The sequence below is a fragment of the Aulonocara stuartgranti genome (genome assembly GCF_965226115.1).
Source record: "Aulonocara stuartgranti genome assembly, chromosome: 9".
NCBI lineage: Eukaryota > Metazoa > Chordata > Actinopteri > Cichliformes > Cichlidae > Aulonocara > Aulonocara stuartgranti.
This window is the reverse complement of record NC_138960.1, coordinates 22,489,668-22,512,911: the sequence shown is the minus strand read 5'-3', so window position 1 is coordinate 22,512,911 and position 23,244 is coordinate 22,489,668. Positions and strand designations below refer to the sequence as shown.

At 39.7% G+C, this 23,244-nt stretch overlaps 3 protein-coding genes across 7 annotated transcripts in view; all 3 read right to left on the bottom strand.

Moving 5' to 3' along the window:
* The window catches only part of cacnb2a (calcium channel, voltage-dependent, beta 2a), a 72,550-nt gene extending 71,905 nt beyond the window's left edge, over window positions 1-645 (bottom strand). For both annotated transcript variants that reach the window (XM_082547664.1, XM_082547668.1), the window contains exon 1: window positions 61-645. In XM_082547664.1, the coding sequence (XP_082403790.1) occupies window positions 61-144 (84 nt within the window). In that variant the 5' untranslated portion in view covers window positions 145-645. The remainder of the gene's footprint in view (window positions 1-60) is intronic.
* Window positions 646-6,183: 5,538 nt separating this feature from the next.
* Window positions 6,184-16,945, bottom strand: LOC309714937 (zinc transporter ZIP12-like). Of its 3 annotated transcripts, XM_082547676.1 has the most exons (15): window positions 16,789-16,945; window positions 15,632-15,718; window positions 15,267-15,331; window positions 14,526-14,821; window positions 13,533-13,853; window positions 13,241-13,448; window positions 12,057-12,220; window positions 11,732-11,903; window positions 11,252-11,424; window positions 11,008-11,163; window positions 10,750-10,824; window positions 9,597-9,669; window positions 9,283-9,441; window positions 8,996-9,183; window positions 6,184-7,489 (listed from the first exon to the last, which is right to left on the bottom strand). In XM_082547676.1, exons 4-15 carry the CDS (start codon window positions 14,775-14,777, stop codon window positions 7,361-7,363), a joined length of 2,070 nt encoding a protein of 689 aa, XP_082403802.1. In that variant the 5' UTR covers window positions 14,778-14,821; window positions 15,267-15,331; window positions 15,632-15,718; window positions 16,789-16,945; the 3' UTR covers window positions 6,184-7,360. The 3 variants fall into 3 exon arrangements, with proteins under 3 accessions (XP_082403802.1, XP_082403803.1, XP_082403801.1); XM_082547677.1 differs by lacking the exon at window positions 15,267-15,331 and having other exon boundaries at window positions 15,632-15,745; XM_082547675.1 differs by lacking the exon at window positions 15,267-15,331.
* A 719-nt stretch (window positions 16,946-17,664) lies between these two features.
* The window catches only part of mrc1a (mannose receptor, C type 1a), a gene marked incomplete at its 5' end in the record, with an annotated part of 34,737 nt that continues 29,157 nt past the window's right edge, over window positions 17,665-23,244 (bottom strand). For both annotated transcript variants that reach the window (XM_082547659.1, XM_082547658.1), the window contains 10 exons: window positions 17,665-18,015; window positions 18,106-18,138; window positions 18,226-18,384; window positions 18,475-18,591; window positions 18,678-18,830; window positions 18,928-19,093; window positions 19,203-19,435; window positions 20,159-20,264; window positions 22,775-22,941; window positions 23,038-23,143. In XM_082547659.1, coding sequence (XP_082403785.1) covers window positions 17,774-18,015; window positions 18,106-18,138; window positions 18,226-18,384; window positions 18,475-18,591; window positions 18,678-18,830; window positions 18,928-19,093; window positions 19,203-19,435; window positions 20,159-20,264; window positions 22,775-22,941; window positions 23,038-23,143 — 1,482 coding nt within the window. In that variant the 3' untranslated portion in view covers window positions 17,665-17,773. The remainder of the gene's footprint in view (window positions 18,016-18,105; window positions 18,139-18,225; window positions 18,385-18,474; window positions 18,592-18,677; window positions 18,831-18,927; window positions 19,094-19,202; window positions 19,436-20,158; window positions 20,265-22,774; window positions 22,942-23,037; window positions 23,144-23,244) is intronic.

Sequence of the window (23,244 nt, the reverse complement as noted above, 5' to 3'; positions counted from 1 at the left end):
AAGGTTTAAAGTGTCAGTTTAACAGGAACTGTCAGCTTTAATTAAAATGAATTAACTCACTTGTAACATGGGATGTTCCAGAGCGTCCATGTGTTTGTCCGGAGGTGTTTCTGCTCTGTTGGTTGGGCTAATGTTGACGACCATCACACCATTTGAAAAACGCGGATATTCGGTAAAACCTCTCGGGTTGTACAGATGCTCCAGCTGTGCCCGAGACAAAAGCGCATTTTTACATAGTAGTGTTGAAGAGTTTAATGCTGCTCTTCAAGTTTGAGTCGAGTTAAAGGAGGAGCTTGTGCGAAAAATGGCTGTAGTTTTTCGCGAGTTCAAGATGATGGTGATGATGTGAGTCGTCGGATATTATAGCCTTCAGCATCACAAAGCCCCCTCATCAGTTCGCTCCTTCCTACACTAGCTGAGAGAGCGCTCCTGCTCCGTGAGCCCTCATCCAACGCCAACACCTCTCTGCCTCCTCACAGCGCAAAGGGATGAAAATGAATAGAAGCATCCAAACAGATAGTCGGCATGAACACGACTGAAAAGCGTCAATTCAGAGTAACTTTGATGATCAGAACTGAACAAGTGAGAGAAATCAGTCATAGCTACTGGGAGGTGTTTAAATCAACAAAATGATGCTGTTATTGTAATATAAACCTGATGTGGCCGCTCACAGGTGTTGGCACCAAAGTAGAGGTGCCACAGGGTGGTGGAGGTGGTGGTGGGGACAAAGAGAGGGAAGCCAGAGGAAATAAGACTATTTTATCAGAAATGAATACAAAAACAAAAACAAAAGAACATGCATGTAGCCCAAATACAGATAGTAAAATATGATAAATGTCTCAGCACAAGTAGTTAAAGTAAAATTACTCATGTCTAATGGCTCACTTCAGAATCATATACATGATAGATACTTCAATGATCTTTAATTTATTTAATAAATTATTGTATTGCAGCAGCACGATAAAGAGTAAAAACAGTGCAGTCTAAAAGAAATAAACCACAGTGTTAAAGTAAAAGTGCCACAGGTGCATAGTGAGGGTCTTATACTGTGACAGTGCAAAGTTTTAACAGGAATTTTAACAGTGATAAAAAACAAAACAAAGAAAATAAAAATTTGGTTAATTTAAAGAAGAGTAAAAAAAAATATTGGATCACAAAGACTGATATGTTATTATGTGCATTACTTGATTGTTGCAGCTGTAGTTAGATTAAAATTGCTTTTTTAGAGCTAGTTCCCCTTTATCCAAATAATAAGCATGGAACCAGATGTAATGAGGAGAGGCAGATGTGACTGAAACAGAGGGCTCAAAGGCTGCCAAGCTGAGATTAAGTAGTCATTAGCCAGTGAACCTGTAGCTTCATACCACAAACAGTCTTGCATTCTGAAGTACAACGAAGATTTTTTACTTTTTTTCAGTTCAATATGATCCAAAATGAGTGACTGAGAGGAAAGTGTTCCACAGGTCAAGAGCCGTTTTCCCACAAACCTATACTAAAGGACTGGATGTTTTTTTTGCAATCACAACTATCGCCATCTGGTGGCCTTCACATAGAATGCAGGTTTAAGGCACTTTGCGTTGGCTTCTTTTTTTCTGACCAAAAAACCGAATTCATTTTTTTTCTATGCTAATAGCATTTGGTGAAAGGAGTATGGTGCCACCACATAGGCTGTATATAAAAGATGGATGCAGCAAAAATGATGTCATATGTGGACAAGAGGGTGGAATACTAGTTACTTAGTTAGAATCTTGATTAGCAGTTCATAGACTGACTGGTTTGGTTTAAATGCACACACATGCTAATTAATGCTAATAACAAACTAGTTGGACAATTGTTGCTACAACAAGCCTATTTCACAGAGGTATATTTAACATTTTCTTGGTGCAGGGGTATGTCCAGTATCCATCTGGATACTGAGTTAAGCATGTGGTAGCTTTGACTGCGTCCTATAAATGAAAGTCAGCTGTGTTGTTGGAGCCTCTTAATGTAATTATTTGACAAAATCTTGGTTTTCCATATTTGCTCCTTGTGTAATAAAGAAATGGAGTTATCCAGTTAAACTGGGATAGCCTAAAACATATATATCATCATGTTATCATTTGGTGCAGGAAACCTGAAAATTGGAGCAGTGAGCCACAAGCTGACAGATGAATAATTCGTATTGGCAGTTAAGTACAGGCAGCATAGCTGGCGGATGAAAAAAAAGGGTGTTGCACCTGTTGACTATTTCATTATTGAATGAGCTCTTTTTGTAAATATGTCATATATATACATATACATATTTATAAAATAATTAATTTATTGTAAATACAATAAATTAATTAATTAAATAAAAATACCTCTCAGTTTCATATTGGATGACATACTTGTTCAGCCAGTAGTCCAAAATCCAAATATATTGTTTCTAAAATAAACTTGGCACTTGCCAGTAAGAAAATCTTTGTTTGGTCGATTATTTCTTTGTTGTAACAATAATTCCTGGTAATAAATCTTATACTGTTGGAAAGCCTGTTTATTCCCCATCCATGATGCCACATTTGTAAGGAAAATGCATTTGTGGGTTGAGCAGCTGGGTTGAGTATGGAGGTTGTACCATGAAAAAAAGCTTATTCTAATATTGAGTTTTGTTTGGTGTTGTTTATTGGATTGGATGATTGAAGTCTGAAGGAACGAGCCATATTGGCCATTTAACAGTCCATCCAGTTAACAAACAGGGACATCAGTGCAATGTGAAAGAACCATACACAGCCACATCAGCATGGCACTTCCTCCTCATGCTGGTCATCGGCTTGGTCACACACCGGTTTGGGATGGTGTCCGATTCTTCGGTGTGGTTGAGGTCAGGACTGCAGGCAGGCCGTTCCTTTCTCTCCACTCCCAAATTTTGGTGATAGTCTCTGATAAATCCTGCTCTGTGGGGATGAGTGTCATCTTCGAGGATAGAGTTCAGTCCCAGACTGTGGAGATATGGGATTCCATTGTATGGTATGTTCCAGATTTTCTGGGTACAGAGCCGTCAGCCATATCATACTGGAGACTTTGACTGCAAAGCTGTAGAAAACTATTTACAGTTCCTAAATCCTGACAGGGTGGTGTTGTCTTCTTGGGACACATGTTGTGGCCTGTCTCAAAAATCCCCTCTTATGTGGAATATGCTCTTCTATTTGGAGATGGTACGCATTCAAAAAAAAAAAATGCTGCAACTTGGTTTTGCAGAACACCAGCTTGAAGTTGCCCTGTGGCACAGGCCCTATCCACATTAGTCAATCATGGCATGCTTGGAGCAGACACCAATTGACCACTGTAGTAGGGTCCATCCTCAAAGGTGCTGCTAATCAGACACCAGTCAGTCACCTGATTGGCAGCACATGGGGTACAAGAATAAGATATAGCAGATAGCAATCGCACAAGAAGGTTTTTGCCATTTGCAGAGAAGATTTGGCAAGTTTTTCATGGGTGCAACCCACAAATGAATTCTCCTTACAAATGCAGCATCATTTATGAGGAAATAAAAAGGCTTTCAAACACTATGAGATTTATTGCCAAGAAGAATTGTTACAACAAGGAAAAGATTGAGCAAACAGAATCCACACTTTTTGGGCTAAGTTTATTTTGAGAAAAGAAAGAAACTTTCAGATTACAAAATTTCATGCATACTAAAGGAAAATCACCAGGTTTGTATTAAACGAATCTTTCATCTGTTTTAAGGCTTGAAATGAACTTTTATTTATCAAATGACCACAAAAAAGAGGAAAATTAATAGAATCCTAGTAAGTAAGGTAATACAAACTTACACTAACAACACACACTGGACACTTTGAAAGGTACACCTTTCAGACTTACCTTACTCTAAATGTGGTATGGTTGTTGGTGCTAGACAGGCTGATCTGAGTATTTCAGAAATGCTGATTTACTGGGATATTCCCACCTTTAGGGATCACAAATAGTGATCTAACAAAGTGAAAATATCCAGTCAGCTGCAGTTCACTGGGTGAAAATGCCTTGTTGATGTCAGAGGTCACAGGAGAATGGCCAGACTGCTTTGAGCTGATAGGAAGGCAACATCAAATGAATCACTGATACAACCAAGGTATGCAGAGGAGGATCTCTGAATGACATCTCTGAACAAACTTGAAGTAAATGGGGCGAAGCAACAAAAGAACACACCGGCTAAGAACATACTGCAATTCACATGGCCTCAGCAAAACCGGACAGCAGAAGAATAGAAATAATTGCCTTGTCTGATGAGTCAAAATGATGTGCCATCTCACAAAGATCAGATCATCTAAAACTGGTTTATTGAACTTGATTATTAATTCTCTGCACTCTATTGTCCTACAGGGTCACTAAATCTCAGTTCAGTGGAAAACGTTTAAGATGCAGTGAAAGGGAAGATTTACATCATGGATGTGTAGCCGATAAATCCAACCCAAAAAACCTTGCATTATAACAGATGCAACTTCAGGATATTTTCAGTGACAGATGTAAATATTAATTCATAATTTCTACTTTTTATTGTTTGCTGAAGTGTAGAAAGGTAACTTTTCTTATCGTTTCACCTGTATAAATGAGTCATTTGCTAAAACAAGGTAGTTTGAACCAGGTAAAGTGAAAGAAAGGAACTGCATCTACATTATATCCCTCGGTATGAACTTTGCAGTCTCGCACTCATGGTATAGTGTCTCCTGTAAAACCATGCTGGTGCTGAAGAATGCTATTCTCAAAAGACTTTAGAGAGCTCTGAAGTTGTTATTCATTATTGCCCTCTAGTGGTTTCATGTGCATTTGCATTTTAAAGGAGAACCGTAAGAACTGTATATAATAAGTTATGTGGGAGCAATTTCTATAAACACTGATGCAAAAAAAAAGGCGATGGCCATGGTGGTGGATGCACTCTGAATGTCTCACGTGTACCAAGACTTTATAAAACAAAAACATTTTATGCTGAAAACTATAGATTTATATTTTAGACCAGTTATGTATACTGTTATATCAGGACACAATGAGGTTCACAGGAGGTGATGTTCCACAGTATTTGGACCAATTATCAGTTCGTTAGTATCTTATTTTTGAGGTAAAGGTTCATTTTAGCAATGATTTCCAAAGAAAAAGTGAAAAATGTACATCTAAACAGGGGTAACAGTGCAGGTTTGTCTGGTTATTATTATTATATGCTTCTTTTGTCTTTGTGTATATAACATCATAAGGCATTCAACTGCCCTGTTGTGATATTTTGAGGGTTTTTTTTGTTTGTTTGTTTTTTTAGCAACATTTGTAAAAAGAATTTGTACCTAAGAAGAAAAAAAAAAGATTGATGGAATGAGTATATGTGAGTTAAAGCCAGTTTTTAAGGTGCTAATATGTATAAACACTAAAGCATTTCCCTCACTGTGTGGCAACTATTTGCTGGCGTGTTTTTGTGTCACAACAAAAACAGATAGGAAGAATTGTTTTCAATCAGATCCGTTTCAATCAAAGGGAAAAATATTTTTATGTTTCCTGTTCTCTGTCTCTCTAGTAGCTTTTTCCCATTGTTTGTATGTTCTCCTGCCCTGATGACCCCCCGCAGCTGAGCTCTTCTTCTGAGAGGTCTCTGCTGAGCAAGTGAGAATACTCAGTGTTCAAACCAGCATGGCCCAAATAAAAGCACTTCCTTCATCCATCCTGGCAACAGTTACCTTGAAAACATGAGCATGCCAAAAAAAAAAAAATGCCTCTGTGGTGCAAAAGAGCAGATTTACACACAAACGAGTAGGCCTGGAGCTTTCCTGGAAGTGCTGAAGAGGCTGAGATTTTTAAAATAACAGCAAAATTGCTAGAATAAGAGAAAATTCAATGGGCTTCCTTCTATTGTCTGAACATTTCTCAGGAAGTCACAGTAAATGGTGTCAGCTCTTTCTGCCATGATAGCCAAATAATCTCATGACACTGTTTATGGAAATGACTTTGCAGTTAGATAATAAGCCCAGAATGGCAAATTAACATAATCAGCATAGAAGAAAGTAATCCCTCGCACGAATAAAGTAAATGCTCGACAGCTGTTTGCTCAAATTTTACAGAAATATGTTGATGCTGAGAGCACCAGAATTTAAACACAGCAAGCTGATTAAAGGAAAGAAAAAATCCATTTTTAAGCCCACTCGCTCTTTCAGTATCACAAATCCAATTTTATGTACAAATAAGTTGATTTGCCATGTTTCATTTATTTCATTGTGCTTATGTATTCATCACATTCCCATCTTCCTCCACCTCCTTCTGCGAGCCCACTCTGACCGGTAAAGAGCGTGTGCTCTGTGTGGGTCGGATCGCTGCGGAGTTTCTGTCTTGCACAGCGATGAGCGTTAGTCATCCAGGTTGGTGGATGAAGAGAACAAGTAGCTCAGGTGGGTGGAAGTGCCCTCATATTGGATCACAGAGAGGCCTCAAAAAACAAAGAACAATGCCTCTGAGATGAGAAGCAGAAGCGGAGCAACGTTTTTCAAAATAGGGCTTCAAAAATAACTGTAAATGATACCAGCTTGTGCCTGACAAAGAGGCTTAAATCCTTTTCTTTGTTCCTAATATTAGTTTCTCATCAAGCCAATTAGTTTATGTATATTTAGAAGTCGCCCAAACACACAGGAAATTATGCGGAATTCCTGAAAAGCACAACTCTTTATAATTTCGTGTATATCATGCAAAAAAATAAATAAAGGAATTAATTAGAAATACATTGAATGGAGACTCAAAGGGGTTATCTTTCAACGGGACAATATTGTTGAAGAGCAATACTGAAAAACTTTAGTGCTACTTTAATTGGAATTAAGTGTACAAATTTAAAACCATCTGTGTTTTCCCATATGATTTGGAAATTGGATGTGGCTATTACAAGCTCATCAAGTAAAATGTCCCTCAAATCATTTGCATCATTATATCAACAACACCCAAATTAATCTATTAATTTTCCAGTTGAAATTTCCATCAGTTTAAAGGCAATGGAAAAAAATAAATAAAAATGTTAATAAAAAAGGGAGCTTTACAATATACTCTTGATCATTGAATTTGATTGTCTGAGGCAACATGAACAACAGATGGTGCAACCAAAAAGGCAATGAAACTAGACATTTACAGTCCATATACAGGCACACACACTGTACCTAACATACAAAAATAAATCATCAAGTATAAAAAAAGACAGGCTTCGCACCACAGTACATATATCTGATCCATTGTTGAGACTACAACATCATCAATAATTATTCAAATCTACTGGTTGCACATGCTAAGAGATGATAACAAACCAGTTAATGGAAATTTAAAACTCTAGTATGACTCGGCATTTTGTTTTGGCTCAACCCTGTGAGGAAGATGCACACTGCATTTAAAATTTGAGTTCATGTTCAAAGAGTGCGAGCAACAAAAGGCAGGCCCAACCCAACAGGAGACCGAGGTTCTGGAGGAAAAACATGAGGCACGGTCTGTCGGTCTTTACTCGATTCATCTCTGGAAGCTGATGAAAGAGAGAAAATAAGAGTAAGAGCAAAACCTTCAGCAGTTTGGCAGAAATTCAGGGTAGGGCTGGCATTATTCTCTAGTTTTCGTACTTCCACATAACCTCGTGAAAATAACAGTCAGCGATTTTCCCATCGCTCAGTACTTTCCAACTGTACTACTTAAGGTTTAAATCTTAAACCAGAATTTACAAGCACGCTAAGCTCTCCATGACGCTGTTCTGAAGCACAGCTGGACTTTGAGCTTCTTGATGCTGAGGTCAGCTTACTACTAGTTTAACAGGTAAAACCTTTTGTTAATCACACAAATTAGTGTGTTAGTACTTTGCAAAATAATACAAAGTGCACAGCTCAGGTTGATGGGAGTGCTGCTATTTTTGGTCACGTACAAATGCCTGCAAACTGATGACAGACAATCCTGAGAGACACATAGCATGAAAACAGGTTGATATACACACACCCCAAAAAAGGGCTCAGTTTTTGGTTCCTGGTGGTCTCTTGGAGATTGGAATAATTTTATGTGCAATTTTTCATGATCTGCAAAAGCTGTAATTCTCAGCTGTTTTACCAGTTTTCCATTGGTTTAGTTTCTGCTAAAACAATATTTGAACTTGAATTTGAATTTAGTAGTGGCATTAGAACACATTTAATGACCCTTTAAAGACTCCTGCTGGTTAAAATGCACTAATTTAACCAAAGTAATATCACCCATTTGTTTAGTATTTTGACTGTTTTTGTTTAGATTAGATTGAAGTTATTAGCTAACACTAGCAAGACTGAAACATTAAGCTATAGGGGTGCAATGCTGCAGTATTAGCCTTAGCACACATGCTAATGCTAATAGCAAATAAGGAAATGGCTTTCACTCACTAAAACTATAACACAAAGCTTTTCGACTGGCCATACCACACAGTAACAATCTTATTCACATTATTAAATCAAAAATCATATTTAGAATCAGAATCAGAATACTTTATTAATCCCGAAGGAAATTAGGGAAATTGCTTATAAAGAGCAACACAGACGTGACAATTTTTTTTGTACGAAAACAACAACATTGTAATCTATTATTGAAGTTAAATGTTTGGAAGTCTATGGGAATTCGGAGCCATCATCTTGAATGAACTGCATTTTTTTAACACTGTCCTAGCTGGCGTTTTAGAGCCAGCCTCCAAAGTTTCTGCTTGAGATCATTGGATCAGTTTAATGTTTTGTAAAGTGTTACTCAAACTGGAGTTCAAAAGTGCATTGATACATTGAGGCACTAGTTATTTCTGCACCAGGACAGAGGATCACTGAAAGTAAATTATGTCACCCAGTGCATCTGTTTGGGTCATTCACATTTGGGATTTTTTTTCTTTACTGTTTTTGAACAACAATAAAGTTTTATGGTAGAGACACCATAGATTACACCATAGGTTCTGTCCTTTTACAGGATTTGTTGTCAACATGGAATGGCTAATAAAGAATATCACAAGCCACGTGCTTCATAAAACCTGGCTTACCATTTCCACCAATGACAAATAGAGAAAAATCCCAGCAGTGACAGAAAAGATCCACTTCTGCACTTCTGTCTCTGAAGAAACAAAAAGTCCAATGTAGAGCCCCATGAAGGCCGTCAGAGCGCTGAGAAAGTTCATTAGCACAGCAGTCTTCACTGAGAGTCCAGAGCTGAGCAGCACTGCAAAGTCCCCTTGGAGACAAAAAGCATACAAGATAAGTCAGCCAGTCGAGGAGAATAGTTTCCAAAAGATAACAAAGTCATCTAAATGAAAACACAGTGACCTCTCACCCATCTCATGTGGAATCTCGTGACACAGGATGGCTACAGTGGTCGCCATTCCAGTCTCAGATGAAGAGGAGAAAGCTGCCCCGATAACCAGGCCATCAGCAAAGTTATGAAGACTGTCTCCCACAATTACCATCACAGCCAGCAGAGAAACCCCTTGTCCTGGGAACACAAAGAGGGCCTGTGTCAACAAACTCATCCTCAAACTGTAACAATTCCTCTGTCGTGCCAGGCAACTAATAACAAAGCACAACTCATTCATCTGCGTGTGATGGCGCAGCTCATTTAAAAAACAAGAAAAAAGAAGTTTAGGTTACTAGGATGTGAAGGACGCCTTGTGTTTGCATGCTCAGGAGACATTTCTGTACACTCCAAGTCATCCACGGGTCCCTGCAAGATAGACATACCTGTTAACACCACAGATTCACCACAGAACCGCCCCCCGACCATACACACACAACACAGACATCACATGGGGATACAAGTCAGAGAACGGTTGCATTACAGAAAAAACACTGAAATGTACACTACAATGGGAAAGTACAAGAGGAAAAAAAGAGACCTCTACTCATGCTGGGCTAGAGAGGACAGCATGAGAACAGGAAACAAAACTGTATCTATGAAGCCAATGAAAGTGTGTGTTGTGGTTCTTTTGGGTCTAAATCCTTATAGTACTCTGGAAGTAGAGAGATGAGCCTATAGTTTATGAGGAGATGTTTATCTCCAGGTTTACATATTGGCACATCCTTTGCAACTGGTATCTTTTCAGGAAATAAACCATATATAATGACAAATTAAAAATGTGGGTAAATGGTTTCTAAATCCATATTCGTTAGGCTTTCCATGTGAGGGATCTACTCTCTGAGACCTGTTTGTGTATTTAAAAGGATCAAGTCCTGAGGTATTAAACTGTCTTTGCACAATTCAACAGCATGAAGTGATTGCTGAATGATTTAATACTTCTCATTCTCCAGCATCCTACATGTTCTGTTTCTTTACTCCCTCCTACACCACTAATCATTTTGTTATATAAGAGCAGTGCGGAAATTTTGGTGATTTCAGTCAATTTTTGATCAAGAATTTGGGGGAATTAATACTAAATAAAGTGTGATGAAAGATGGGATCAGGATTATGCCAAATCTTTGTACCGCCCCTCAACTTGTGTGGTGAATACCATTCTCTAGCACAACACTTGCTGCTTTCTTGGAGGCGTAATGGGGGAGTGAAGCATGACTGGGGTGAATGAAATTATTTTCACTTAAATAGGTCTCCTGTGTTACAGTGTTAGCGTACACATTTCATCAATGTGTTGACATGAGCAGAATTGCCTTACTATAGTCACAACCGTGTGTTTTATCACTAAATAAATAACATGGATGGGTATAGGAATGAAAATTTACCTGCGAAGAACAGTCTTTTTATTAAAACAAAGCAAAAAAACTGTTCAGTGTGACTCGTGACTGGACTCACCAGCTGTATTGTGGAGATAGACTTGCCTCTCTGTGAGTGACCATTGCAGTTCAAGGAAAGGTCACCGCCATGACCCTGCACACAAAAGAAATTCATGACATCAGTTGCTCAACATGCACAGTCATAGAAATGTGTTTCTGCTTTTGCAAGACCCTTAAATGTTTAAGATCAGCCTGTGATGCACTGCTTCTGAGTAACTTTCTCAGATTCATCTTTTTTGTCATTAAATTGATAAAGGCTACAAAACAAAAGCCTTACATGACTATGAGAAGGGACTAAAAAGGAGAATAGTTTTTCAATGAGGAAAAAGCTGTAAATCCCAGCAATCACTCCCAAGATCTTCCACAAATAATCTTTTTCTTCATCATAGTCCTCATCACCATGATTGTGTGTGCTGTGATGGAGGCCAAGGATCTGCAAAGTAGACAGAGAGGAAACAATTTACTCCACACTCAAGCTATGTGTGTGGTGGGTTATAGTGGACGGTGCGGTGACCTTGTACCTGTGGTATGAGGTGCAAGAGAGCGTCTCCTGACAGGGTTCCCACTGCCAGACCAACAAACAGCTGCAGGATTAGTGAGTAGGTTTCTTGGCAGGAGTTGAAGAAGATCAGACAGATACCAAACATGGAGCCCACCGTGATGAGAAAGACAGCAGCTGTGCTGTAGCCATATTCTGCAGGAAGGAGACAGCTTTGCATAAAACACCAAACCAAAAATGTAGTAAAGAACAAGTGATTTATTATGTCTGGCCTTCAGAGGCAAGTGCAGCTGATTCGGCCTCTGCAAGCCACTTTGCAACCCGCCTTAACCTCAGCTCATCCGTACACTGCTATTTATGCTATTTCTAACTTAGTCAATGTCATGTTCATTGCTGGTAAGAATTGCAACTATTGGTGTGTTTTATTTAGCTGAAACTATAGCATGTTGTTTTTATTACAACGTTGGTTTGTGAAGAGAAACAATCAGGTAAAGCGTCTTACTCTCGAGAGCTGTGGGCAGAGACCCTCTTGTTTGTTGCTCTTCAGACTCACAGGCATTGCCTAGCAACTGCTGAATGATGGCTGGGCAAATTTGTCTGAAGTGTTCCTTGGAAATCGGCAAATGAGGATCCAGAGCAAAAATATCCACCAGCTGATTGGCTGAAAAACATACCTGATTGGAATAAAAAGAAAAGGCAAATTTGGAGGTGAGTAGGAGGCATTTCAAATCAAGTCTCACTTTGCCTGAGTGAAGTTTTTCATTCAGTGTTTTATGATTTTAAGTACTTTTGGTTTGTCATAACCCAATCAATTTATCTCACCATACCTGTGCCCAGTCACTGTTTATTCCTTCAATTTCGGGGTTGCAGCTATCTTGCAAATCCCTAGCCACCTTCTTTGAACCTACTATGATGCCTCGTCTCTTCCTGTTGCGAGAGTGCATTCCTCCTTCCCGTCCTACTCTCAGCTGACGAAGCAACTCCTCCAGGTCTAAACAGATAAATGGAACACAATATATCAGGGGTCAGTGCTTTAAACCAGCATTTCTTTATTCATCGCTTAAAAAGACAAATAAAAAGATGGGGACAAACTGTTTTGAAATCCAGTACATCAGTCATTTCTTGGTGTGACTGAACCTCAAATTAACCTGCATTTTTTACTGTCATGAAATAATTTTAACAATTTTCATATGTGTAAGTATAGTTTTATAGTAGTGCCTTTGATGCAGTATTTGAGCATCTAGTCTCAAGATAATCGGTTCCCTCTTGGAGCATGTCTGTTAAGAAGACTTACAAAAAACAAAGAACAGCTAAATCCTCTATTATTGTTCAGTAATCTTGTAATAATCATTAACTGTATAAGAATGATGGACATAGCTTCCTGCATTCTTTCCAATAGCCAGCAGGGGGCGACTCATCTGGTTGAAAAGTAGTATGATGCTTTATCACCTTAGTGAACACTCTCCTGATGACTTATTTAAAATAGTATGATGTATGTGATGGTCTCCCTTAGAGTCAAAAAGAAGCAGGATGCGTTTTAGGACAGGCATCCTCTGTGACTGACTCGTCACTCCCTTAAGGGTGTGCAATATTTCCCAGTGTCTCAGTCAGATCCAACCCAGTATTGTGATTCGTGGCTTTAAAGCTGTAATTGCTTCACAGTGGAACTTCATGTACCAATGGGTAAGGTCATGGTGGCTATGACCATATTTTATATAGAGGCTTTAATATGAACAATGGATCCACTGGCTGTTGCTAGTAGAAAGTGTTTGAATTGTCCCACCTGTGCCTTCAATCAGGCAGTGGTTATATTCACATAGTGGGTAAACCAGCTGGTGAACAAAACCATATTTAAAATCTAAGGTGTCCTTTTCTCAGGCTGAAAATGGAGCTAAAACGAGAGCATGTGTTGTACAAAGCTAATGCTGCTTTGCATTTGATGTTTCTATAGGTAATGGTGTGTAGCTGTGGTCTGGAAGGAAAATATACAAACATGCTCTTTTGAACTCACCCATAATCTGCAGGTTACTTGTGCAGTTAAGAGAATGAAAGATATAATCTGTAAAGAAGGCAGGAGGTGGCAGGTTTCTCTTTCTGAAACAGTGGCCTTGGAGAATATGGCTAATGATGGCTGCGGCCACTCTGGGAACAGCAGATGTACCAGCACCTGGATTTCCCTTAACATCAGCATCTTCCAAGAGATGAGCTGCATCGATGCACTGTGGTATGGAAAAACTGAATTATTTATATGCAGGCGTACGCACGGTAAAAAAAGATATATCTGTCAGAAAATGCTCTCTCACTTGAGAACTTGAGGGTATATGGTGGCTGGATGGCTCATAGTGTTGGTTGATGACCTGCAGGATGCTTTCTGTTTCATTGGATGAAAGGAAGCTGTTGTCTTCAGCTGGATGTAAGTTAGTGAGGGCCAGAAGATAGAACTGAAAGTTCCCAGATGAGGAGTAAAAGGAAGAAGGAGGGGGGGCAGCATTTGACACACACAGGTCTTGCAAGTTAATTATATAGTACAGCAGGACAGTTGAGATCTGCTGGTAGTTCTCCTCAGTGAGGACATCCTTCCCATCATCCTTCAGCACGGAGAGGGCTATGTCTGGTGTCAGGCACTGTAACAAGGACAGGAGCGATTAAAAATAATAATTATAATTTTTTTTAATACATTTTATTTAAAGGAAGTTGAAAAAATCTAGGTCATGCTAACTTTTGAAAGATGTTGTGTTGATAACAGCACTACTTTTTCTCTGCACACAATGTTCTGTTCTTTGCTTCTTGGAAAAGAAGCGGTTGAGACCAATTAACCCCACATGCAGGTTGCAAACGTTTGAGAGAGTGAGTGAAGCACTGTTTCTTCTGGGAAAGAGCTGGATATTCACTGAAGAGAGATAAAAGCTACTCTCTTAATTACTAAATCTTAATTTAAAAGTTTGACGCAGACATCCTTATCTTTCATGTCATGCTGCTCTGTTGTATCTTAATTGCCCCTGGGGGATAAATAAAGTCTTTCTGATTCTGATAATCACACTGTCAGCCCAGCTGCACAAGCATGAGTAGTACCTCTAAATCCACTCTGTAGAGTTTATTATGTCAAACGGAGGGATGTTTAAAGCCACGAATGCTCTGTGCAGGTCAAGGACTTAAGCCTCCACATCCACTCACATTCCAGCCATAACAAACATTTTTCCTGCTGTGTGTTCAGGAAAAGCATTATTGCCCTTGCTCAGTTTAGCACTTAGTGACATTTTAGTGATAAAACATTTTAAGACAGGTGTAAGCATTACCTTCTCACACATGTCCTGAGAGCTGCCCGTCCGCTCTGTGCAGCGCACTGCCTGGAGAAGTGTGGTGATCAGCACACTGGTTCTGTTCTTCTGGAGTTGAGCCTTGTTGTCCGGCCCCACGGGCAAATTCAAGGACCTGAGAGCCTCCTGCAGGTACCCCTGCTCCTGCCCTTTCACTTCCAGCATTCTCCCAAGAGGACAAAAATACAGCAGTAGCAGCAGCAAACACCAAGTACTGCTCATGAAGTACATGTTCCTACCAAGGTCGTCAAACTCCCTCACACTTCCAGGACTGGCTAGAGGTTTGAGATGACAAGGAAGTGATACATGGAAAACAAGAAAACAGAGAGAGAGAACTGTATCAAGGTGAATGATGGCAGAAGGCTACTAAGAAAGGCAGTGATGTTTTTTAGACAAGGGAGGTGCTAATAATAGGCACAACTGATCTGACGTGAACTGGACGGTTCGGAGGTGAACCAGTCCTTACAGTGCCGAATGGTCAGTAAAAGCCTGGGCCCCTCAGTCCATAACAAAAGGATTAGTGCAGGCAAGTGAAAGAGAGCACAGGGGCAGGGAGACGGGGGCATGAGGGGGAGACTGTAGACAACATAATTAGTACTGAGGAAAAATAGGGACCGGATAGAAGCTGTTAGAAATGTAAAGAAATAGCTCAAACAGAGCCACATCTGAGATATCTCCTCTTAAGCAGTAGGTATGTGGCACAGAGGCAGACACTGTTACCTTTTTGATTTATATCTCAGTTTTTAGAGCAGTCCATGGATTGAATCGTTTTCCTAATTTAGCAGCTTCAGTTGTAAAAGAGAAAGGGAGAAGGTGATGTGAGTGAGTGCATGTGGTGTGATGATCATAAGCACTCCATGTTTAAGCACCAGCGATGCTCATATCTAAGGTTTTCATATTATGCAGGATCTCCGAGTAATCAAGGATCAACCATGCACTGCAAAACACGCTAAGCTTCCCAACATCCTCCTACACTGGAAACCCTGCAGGTCGATTCGACCCGGCAACAAGAGCACATAGTTTATTGTTTAAAAATTCCTGTAAGCTACAATAACACCTGAGAGAGAACAGATGAAAAAGCTTACCCGATGTACCAGGCCTATACCGTTCTCCACTCTGCTCCAATCAGCTGCTGTGACGAGGTCTGTTTTCCTCCTAGGGTGAAGGTTTTCCTGGTAGGGCAGACCAAAGATCCAGTGCTAGTTTGGGGAGAATTTTTGGGCATTGGTGCTGCCGGTAAAACCCTCTTATGAGAAGTGAGTAAGCTCCTGAAGATTAGCTGCGACAGCCTTGGAAGGCTGTAGTTACCATGGAGAGTGCTGCCTCATTTTCAACAATAAGGTGATGGTGGGGGGCTGGCCTCTAGCAGGGGTGACTGAATGGCTGAAGCCTGATGGAGTAATACTTAAAAAGCTCCCTTAGGAAAAAAGGTTTATGCATAAATAGACTGCTTTGCTGTGTTTCTCTCTCTTTCTGTATTTTTTCTGTCTCTCTACATCATATATTTTCTTTTTTTTATCAATATATATCACATCCCTACAAAGAAAAATCCATAAAAGTTTCAATTCATGCTCTTAATCCTGTCACTGTGAGCATCTATACTGCCAGAAAAAACAGGTGTAACACAGGCTATGAAAAAAGAAACATTGTTCTCGGCTGTGACAGCAAAGTGCTCACACTTATGCACGCCATGTCTCGTGTATAAGATGGACAAACAAAAGCCATTTTCAAAAGTTTCTTTAGATTTGTAGATAGAGGCAAGCAGTGAGTTTTTCTGACCTTTCTAATGCAGAACAACATCTTCAATGTAGCGTTAATGGGATCCTGGTTGTGCTCGATAAATTAAAAAAGAACAAGGGTGTTTGCTCAGGAGGGACTCGTGAAATGATCTGGCAGCTTTTTAATAGCTTTTTATATAAAACGGGTATGTCAAACTCATTTCATATTCGAGGGCCACAAACAGCCCACTTTGTAAAATCCCTATTTTTGTCAGGGCAAAGAAGTTTAAGTATACATTTAATCCCAATCTTAGTATTAGAAAAAGAAGTTAGTGCAATTAATCTGTCTCAGATTTTCTATGTTATAGGTAATGAAAGAAATCTGTCAGCATGACTCTTAAATTAAAACTGTAAGTAAATAAATAACTCAGTGACTGTCTTATAATCATAAAATAAAGGTTTTTGTCAATTCACAGAAAATGTCTTTGACTTTTCTGTCATCTAACTGTTTATCTATTACTTACTTAATCTGGCATCGTATGAATGGCAATGGGAGAGATCCCCATCAGTATAAAAAGCTGTGAAAGTTGTAAAATTGCAATTCAATGCCCTCCTTCACAGTGTCCCATGAAATCCAGCGGGCCATATTGAGTCTTTGCCAGGCATGGCCATGGAGTTGGACCCAGCAACAGGTGATTCATATTGAGGCTGATGAAAGGCTTTTTGTTCCAATGGTTTATTGAGCACTTAGTTTAAGACCATGGTGACTGTAGGCTTAATATACTGTGGACTGCTAGTTTGTTTTGTGTGCTTTTAGGTTTTTGTTGTCCTGAACACCCTGGAGTGGTTTTTATAAATAAAATGTATTTTTTTTGTCCTCCTGTACTTACCACCTCCCTGCCATCAGGTGATTAGCTGCTCTCCACCTGATGGAGAAGGACCTCTCTTTCTTTCCTTTCTACACATGGTTACATAAACATCACAGTGGAAACTAAGCATGTTGCCTGCAGCTCTATTAGATTCAACTATTCATGTTTACCATAACTTAGTGGAAATCAGCCCAGTCTTCATGTATATCACGGCTCTAAATAAATACTATGCTTCTATTCATTCACTTAAAAGTAAAAAAAATGTAATTTTTTCTTCATCTTTTCATATTTTTTTAATCAGGCTTTGATTTAAATGCCATAAAAAGATTTGTCAAATAGCACTAAAATTCACTTTTTGTCATTCTCATCATTCATTAAAACAAAACAAAAAAATTTGTACACATTTCACATTTTACATTATCATGAAAAACGAAAACGCAATAATTTGTAATCACTATTTTTGATACAAATCGTACAATTGCCTCAAACCCCCACCCAAAACAAAGAAACCAACCCCCCCCCCCCCCCCCCCCCCCACCAAACAGTTCCAGTTTCCAGAGAAGTGATCCAAAATATAAACATAAAATGAAAACAGAAATCTAATTTTCATGGGGTTGATTGCCAATCCTCTCCTGCCTTTCTATGCTTGCTCATTCTGTTCTATGTTCGCAACCAGCCCTTTGGTGTCCACCGCTGCTCGGTTTGGATTGTTGAAGTATAACTTGTTGTCAAAGGTGGATTCTCCCAGGGTGGGGGCAGGTATCCTAGGTATCCTTTTACGGAACAGGAGGAAGGCACCAAGTCCAACTATGGCGATTACAATTAATACTATAGCCACAGTGATGCCAGCGGACCCGTGTGTAGTTTCCTGGACGACGTGGGCTGAGGAGGCAAAAATGTAAAGTTGGAGCAGTGAATTTACTCAGATTTGAAAAATTAAAAAATATATGTTATATATTTTTAACAACTTACCAACAAATGGAGGCTTTTCTGTAGGTTTAATAACTAAAATGATAAATCAGTAAATAAATCAGTAAATACATACAAGGCTTATTTGAATATATTTTTTAAAAAAAAGCTTCTTTAAGTTACCTTTTGGTGTTTTGCAGATGAAAGAAAATGACCTTCTGCACTCTGTCGTACTCCACAGACCAGTGTAAGAACTGATGTACACACACGACTCTGACTGTGGCATTCCTGATTTCCAGTTGGTATAGTCCAAAGGGCTGTCATCGATCCACATCCACTTGTCTGAAGCGGAGACACATGTTAATTTATCAACACATATCCAATGTGTCGGTGTGTATATACATGTATATATTATGCTGAAGTTAACCTCACCTTCATGGGTCTTGTACATGCCAATCCAAAAGGTTTTGGCACTGTCCTGGAGAATCTCCACATTCTCTTCTATGAATTTACTCTCAATAGGGTCCTGAATACTCACTAGAGAAGCACCTGATAAACATGGTACAACAGTTAAAAGCTAAAGGTTATAAACATGGACATAATTCTCTGTTTACGTTGAATTATTTGTAACTTACCCATTTTTATACATTCAATTGAGGCGTGGGCCCAGTCGTTGGTCACTGAGCTGAAGAAGGAATAACAATGGCCTCTGAAAGGTATCCATGTTCTCCTGCTTGTTGATTGTGGACAGTCTCCAGGAAGCTGCGGGGGAGCAGTGGGAGCTACAACTGAAAAAGAAGGAGCAGGTTTTATGCCAGTCTTATGAGCTGCCTGCTAACTTTGCATAGTGAGTGTGTACAAAGTGTAAAACACAGAATGTCTCACCTTGTGACCTTTTGCAAAGGGAATAATAGGTATTGGTACATGGTGCAGTCTTCCATGTTTTGTCCACATCTACATACACACAGGCGTAGTTATTTTTAGGTTCATTTTTGCCCCATTTGGTGTATGACAGAGCCCAGTTATCCACCCACTTGAAGTGAAAACCAGTCTGAAAAAATAAAATCGTTGAAAACTGACACAGAGCTAGAAACAAGGTCAAAATCTCAACTTGAAATCCTGCTTGAACCAGCAATAAGCTGTAACAGGTAGACCCCTACCACATTGCTGTTGAGGCCAATCCACAAAGGCTCGTTGAGCTTGAGAATCTGCAAGGTGGCGTATGCGTGTGCTACGGGGCTCAGGATGCTAGCCAGCTCTGCATCATCTGCTTGGCACTGCCTCCTGGCCTCATCCCAGCGCATTTTCTGGGTCACCACTTTGTAGGAGTCATTGCCGAGCTTGTAGAAGGTCTTTGGTGACACAGTTGTGGGTTTGACAGCAATTTGTGAATCTGAGTAAATGACACACATTAGCTGGTAATCACAGTCACAAGAAATGTCTACGTAAGGTCTCTGCAACTCAAGTTCGATTACACAAAACTGAACTATTTTCCACTTTGCTTTTTCACCCCTCCTGTTTCTCTCATTGTTTTCACTTCTGTTTGATTACTTGCTCCTGTACTTTGACCTTCTTCATCCTCAGCAGCCCCCTGTGTATACAGAGTCCTGTTTTGACCCCCGTCTGTTTTTGTCAGATCACCTGTTTTGCTTCTGGTTGTGCTTCCTGTTTGGCTCCTAGCCATTCTCTGTGTGTTTTTCTTTTGTTTTTCATGCAGTGTAATGACGCATTTCTGTTGTAATGCCTGTTTCAACATCATGATTCAGCATCCTCTCAACTGCCTTCATTCAACAATTCATGACAAGTCACACTTTTAAATAATTTAAATGTTGAAATCATTTTTGTTTATGCTGGGTATTGTTAAGCTAACTGTAAACTGATTGTTCTGATTGGCTGACTGTTACTAGGGCTATTGTGGCCATAGGCAACATGACCATATTAGGGTTAGTCACTGACATCACACAGATCCAAGAGTTAAAAAAGTTGTCTGAAGCTTGATCTTGTGACTCATAGAGGTGAGTTGCATAATACATTTCAGGATAAGGATAATAGAGAGCGCCTTCAAATTTAACAGCATGCTTTACTGATAGTGTGGCCTCGTCAGTTTGTTACTCACCAATTTTTCTTTTACAGATGAAGCCATAATCTGACTGACAGTCATCCACCTTCCAGTATCCAGTTTTTCTGGCACTGGTGCCCATCATGATCACGCAGTCATAGGACTGTCAAGCAGAAAAAAAAGGTTTGTTTCCATTGATTGTATTATGATGATAGTATGCTGACATTTCTTTTTACACACCGTTTGAGTAAGTAAATGTTTGCCTTATTGGTCTTACATAAATATTACCACTGGGGCATGCACACATAATCTGTGTAATCACTGTGTGATGGAGGAAGAATGGCTGGTGGAGTAAAAGAGTTTACAGATTTACTTATTAGGGGTGCAACGATATTCGTATCGATATTGAACCGTTCGATACAGTGCTTTCGGTTCGGTACGCATATGTATCGAACAATACAAAATTTGTAATTTATTTTATCAACTTTCCTTCTGACGATGCTGTCTGTGTTGAGTGCTCAGTAAATCTGCGTTCGACTACTCCGCCTAGGGTCGACAGTGCAGCCTAGGCGGAGTAGTCGAACGCAGATTCACTGAGCGCTCAACACAGACAGCATCGTCAGAAGGAAGAGCGCAGGGCAAGCTAGCGAGACAGAAGTTAAGCTCTCCTTACAACATGGACCTCCCCCACCCTCATTCAGATCTGGCGTTTGGAATTATTTTGGTTTTCATGTGACGTATGACCCTGAAGGTAAGCGAGTCATGGACTAAAGTAAAACAGTATGTTGGATGTGCCATGCAATGCTCAATTACATGGGTGGGAACTAGTGTGTTAACGCAGTTAGCTCGTTAACGTGTTGGCCGTCTAGCCCCATGCACGGGCGATCGGCGGTAGCTCGTTAACGGAGATTTGCCGTGTTGTGGCGTTAAGGTCATTTCAACGAGATTAACCTGAAAGCACTAGTGGGAACACAACGAATATGACTGCACATTTACGCCGACATCATCCTAGTGCAAAGACAAGTGGAAGCAGAAAAAAAACAAGCAAGCATGCTACTAACTTTAGCCGAGTCATTTAGACAGCTGTTTAATATGCTGCTGAGAATATAGCCCAGAAGAAGCGGATAGTATAGCTTTTATTTTGGAAAGAGACATTTCTCTGTAATAAACTCTCTTTTCCAAAGATGAGTGATTCCTCAATCAGATACAGGGCTCGCAATATCGCTAGCCCAACGTCCTGGAGCTAGCGATTTTTTTCAGTCGGGCTACCAAAATCTATCTCTGCCCTGCCCGTCGGGCTATTGTAGGAAGGAAAAATATATGTCAATGCTTTTGCATTCTTTCGGAAATGTAGCTGGGTAATTATGTCATTGGCATCGGTGAGCCACTGTCAATATGTGACATATTGAAGTCGCGTTTGAATTTGCGCTTGTTTTTTTGCTTTCACTTTGCAATCGCGCGAACTGTGTATAGAGAGCGACAGCACTGATCTGTGAGTGATGATAATTTGTGCACCAATTCCTCTGACATCGTCTTATTAATCGTTAGCTTACTATGCAAACATGACAAGTGAAATCTCCCGCAGCTTAAACATGTGAGAGGCTGATCGCGCAGAGAATCGCTGAGCTTATGTGAGTGCGCGTGTAAAAGCAGCAGGATTTATATTTGACTACGATGACCTGGATGACTGAGAACCTTCACAGACAGATATATATTTTAGTTCTGCTGAGCCAAATAAGACAGGTCAGGGTGAAGAAGTGAGAGCCAAAGAAAAGCTTACCACAAAACGGAGAAGTTATGACAAATCAGACTATAAGGCAAAAAGAAAGTGCAGCTTTATGGTTTCATGGACAAAAGAATTTCTGTGGCTGCAATATGACGAGCTAAATAACCAGGGCTGCACATAAGTGGTCCGCAGGTGCGCATTCGCTGTCAAAATAAAAAACACGCACAAGGGTTAGGGTTAAATTTAAAAACTGTACTTTTGAGTTAAAATATATATTTATAATTTTAATAAATGACAAATTAAAAAGGCATGAACATTTTTTTTGTATCGAAAAAATATCGAACCGTGACACCAAAGTATCGAACCGAACCGAACCGTGAATTTTGTGTATCGTTGCACCCCTATTACTTATTTAACTAAAAGTAGATACAAGTGGTGCTGTGTCTGCCTGCATGCTCTGCAGGCAGGTTAGGTTAACTGATGACTCTAAATTGACTGTGAGCACGGATGTCCACCTCTCTGTGTCTCTTCACCCAGCAAAGGCCACTGTGTGCCCGCCTCTGACCCTGTGGCAGCTGCGAGAGACTCCTGAACTCGATAACTGGAAACATAGCTGCTGTTGTTTTTTTCTTTCTATAGTACTGATTATGAAACAAAGATTTTAAATATTGTATATGTTCATTAGACCAAACCTTGACTTGGAAGCATGGGATAACAAAGAAATACTACCATTTCAGTGATTAAAAGTGATCTTTTGAATATCATATTAGACTTCTTCCTAATCATGTGCTAAGGTGACTGGGAACATCTGGGGCACATACATGTGCCATACTGTTAAACTAAACTGTTTATTTAATATTAGCTGTCTGGATAGGCAGCACTCAGTCTAATTCAATGTCTTTTCTAAATTAAAGCGTGTGAGGGAGAGAAAAAATTCTCAGAAAAACCTCATGAAAATATCTTCCTGGAGGTGCTGATGCTGGCTCCCCTAAGGCCCAGTTGGTGTAGGAAATACTTTTCCCATCTGTCCACACAAAGCGCATCTCCCAGTTGACATCATTCATACCAATCCAAAAATCTTCCTTGTAGTTCAGCATCTGTGTTGTTAGGAAAGCTAGAAAGGAATTATTGCAATGTAATTTAGTGACACATGAAAATCAGCCGATATGTTTAAACATGAACTGCACTTTGCAACACTCCTGTCACTCACCTTGCTCTTTCTCACTGGTTATAGAAAGCAGATTTCCTCCCTGGTTTATGCAGTGTGTCCTGGCATCGTGCCAGTTTTTGTGATTCCCCACAACAAATTTGTAGCACTGTGTAAATAAAATGTAATCAGGGCGTTTATACTGAAATAACAAATGGGCAGAAATCAACTTGGCCAGGATATTTTTCCATACTTTTTATTTATTTGTTT

Coding starts and splice junctions, on each gene's coding strand:
- LOC309714937 (XM_082547677.1), bottom strand. CDS start 14,777: ATGTACTTCATGAGCAGTACTTGGTGTTTGCTGCTGCTACTGCTGTAT. Junction 11,425..11,731: donor TCTGCCCACAGCTCTCGAGA/GTAAGACGCTTT, acceptor TCCTTCCTGCAG/AATATGGCTACAGCACAGCT. Junction 9,670..10,749: donor CTATCTCCACAATACAGCTG/GTGAGTCCAGTC, acceptor TCTATCTTGCAG/GGACCCGTGGATGACTTGGA.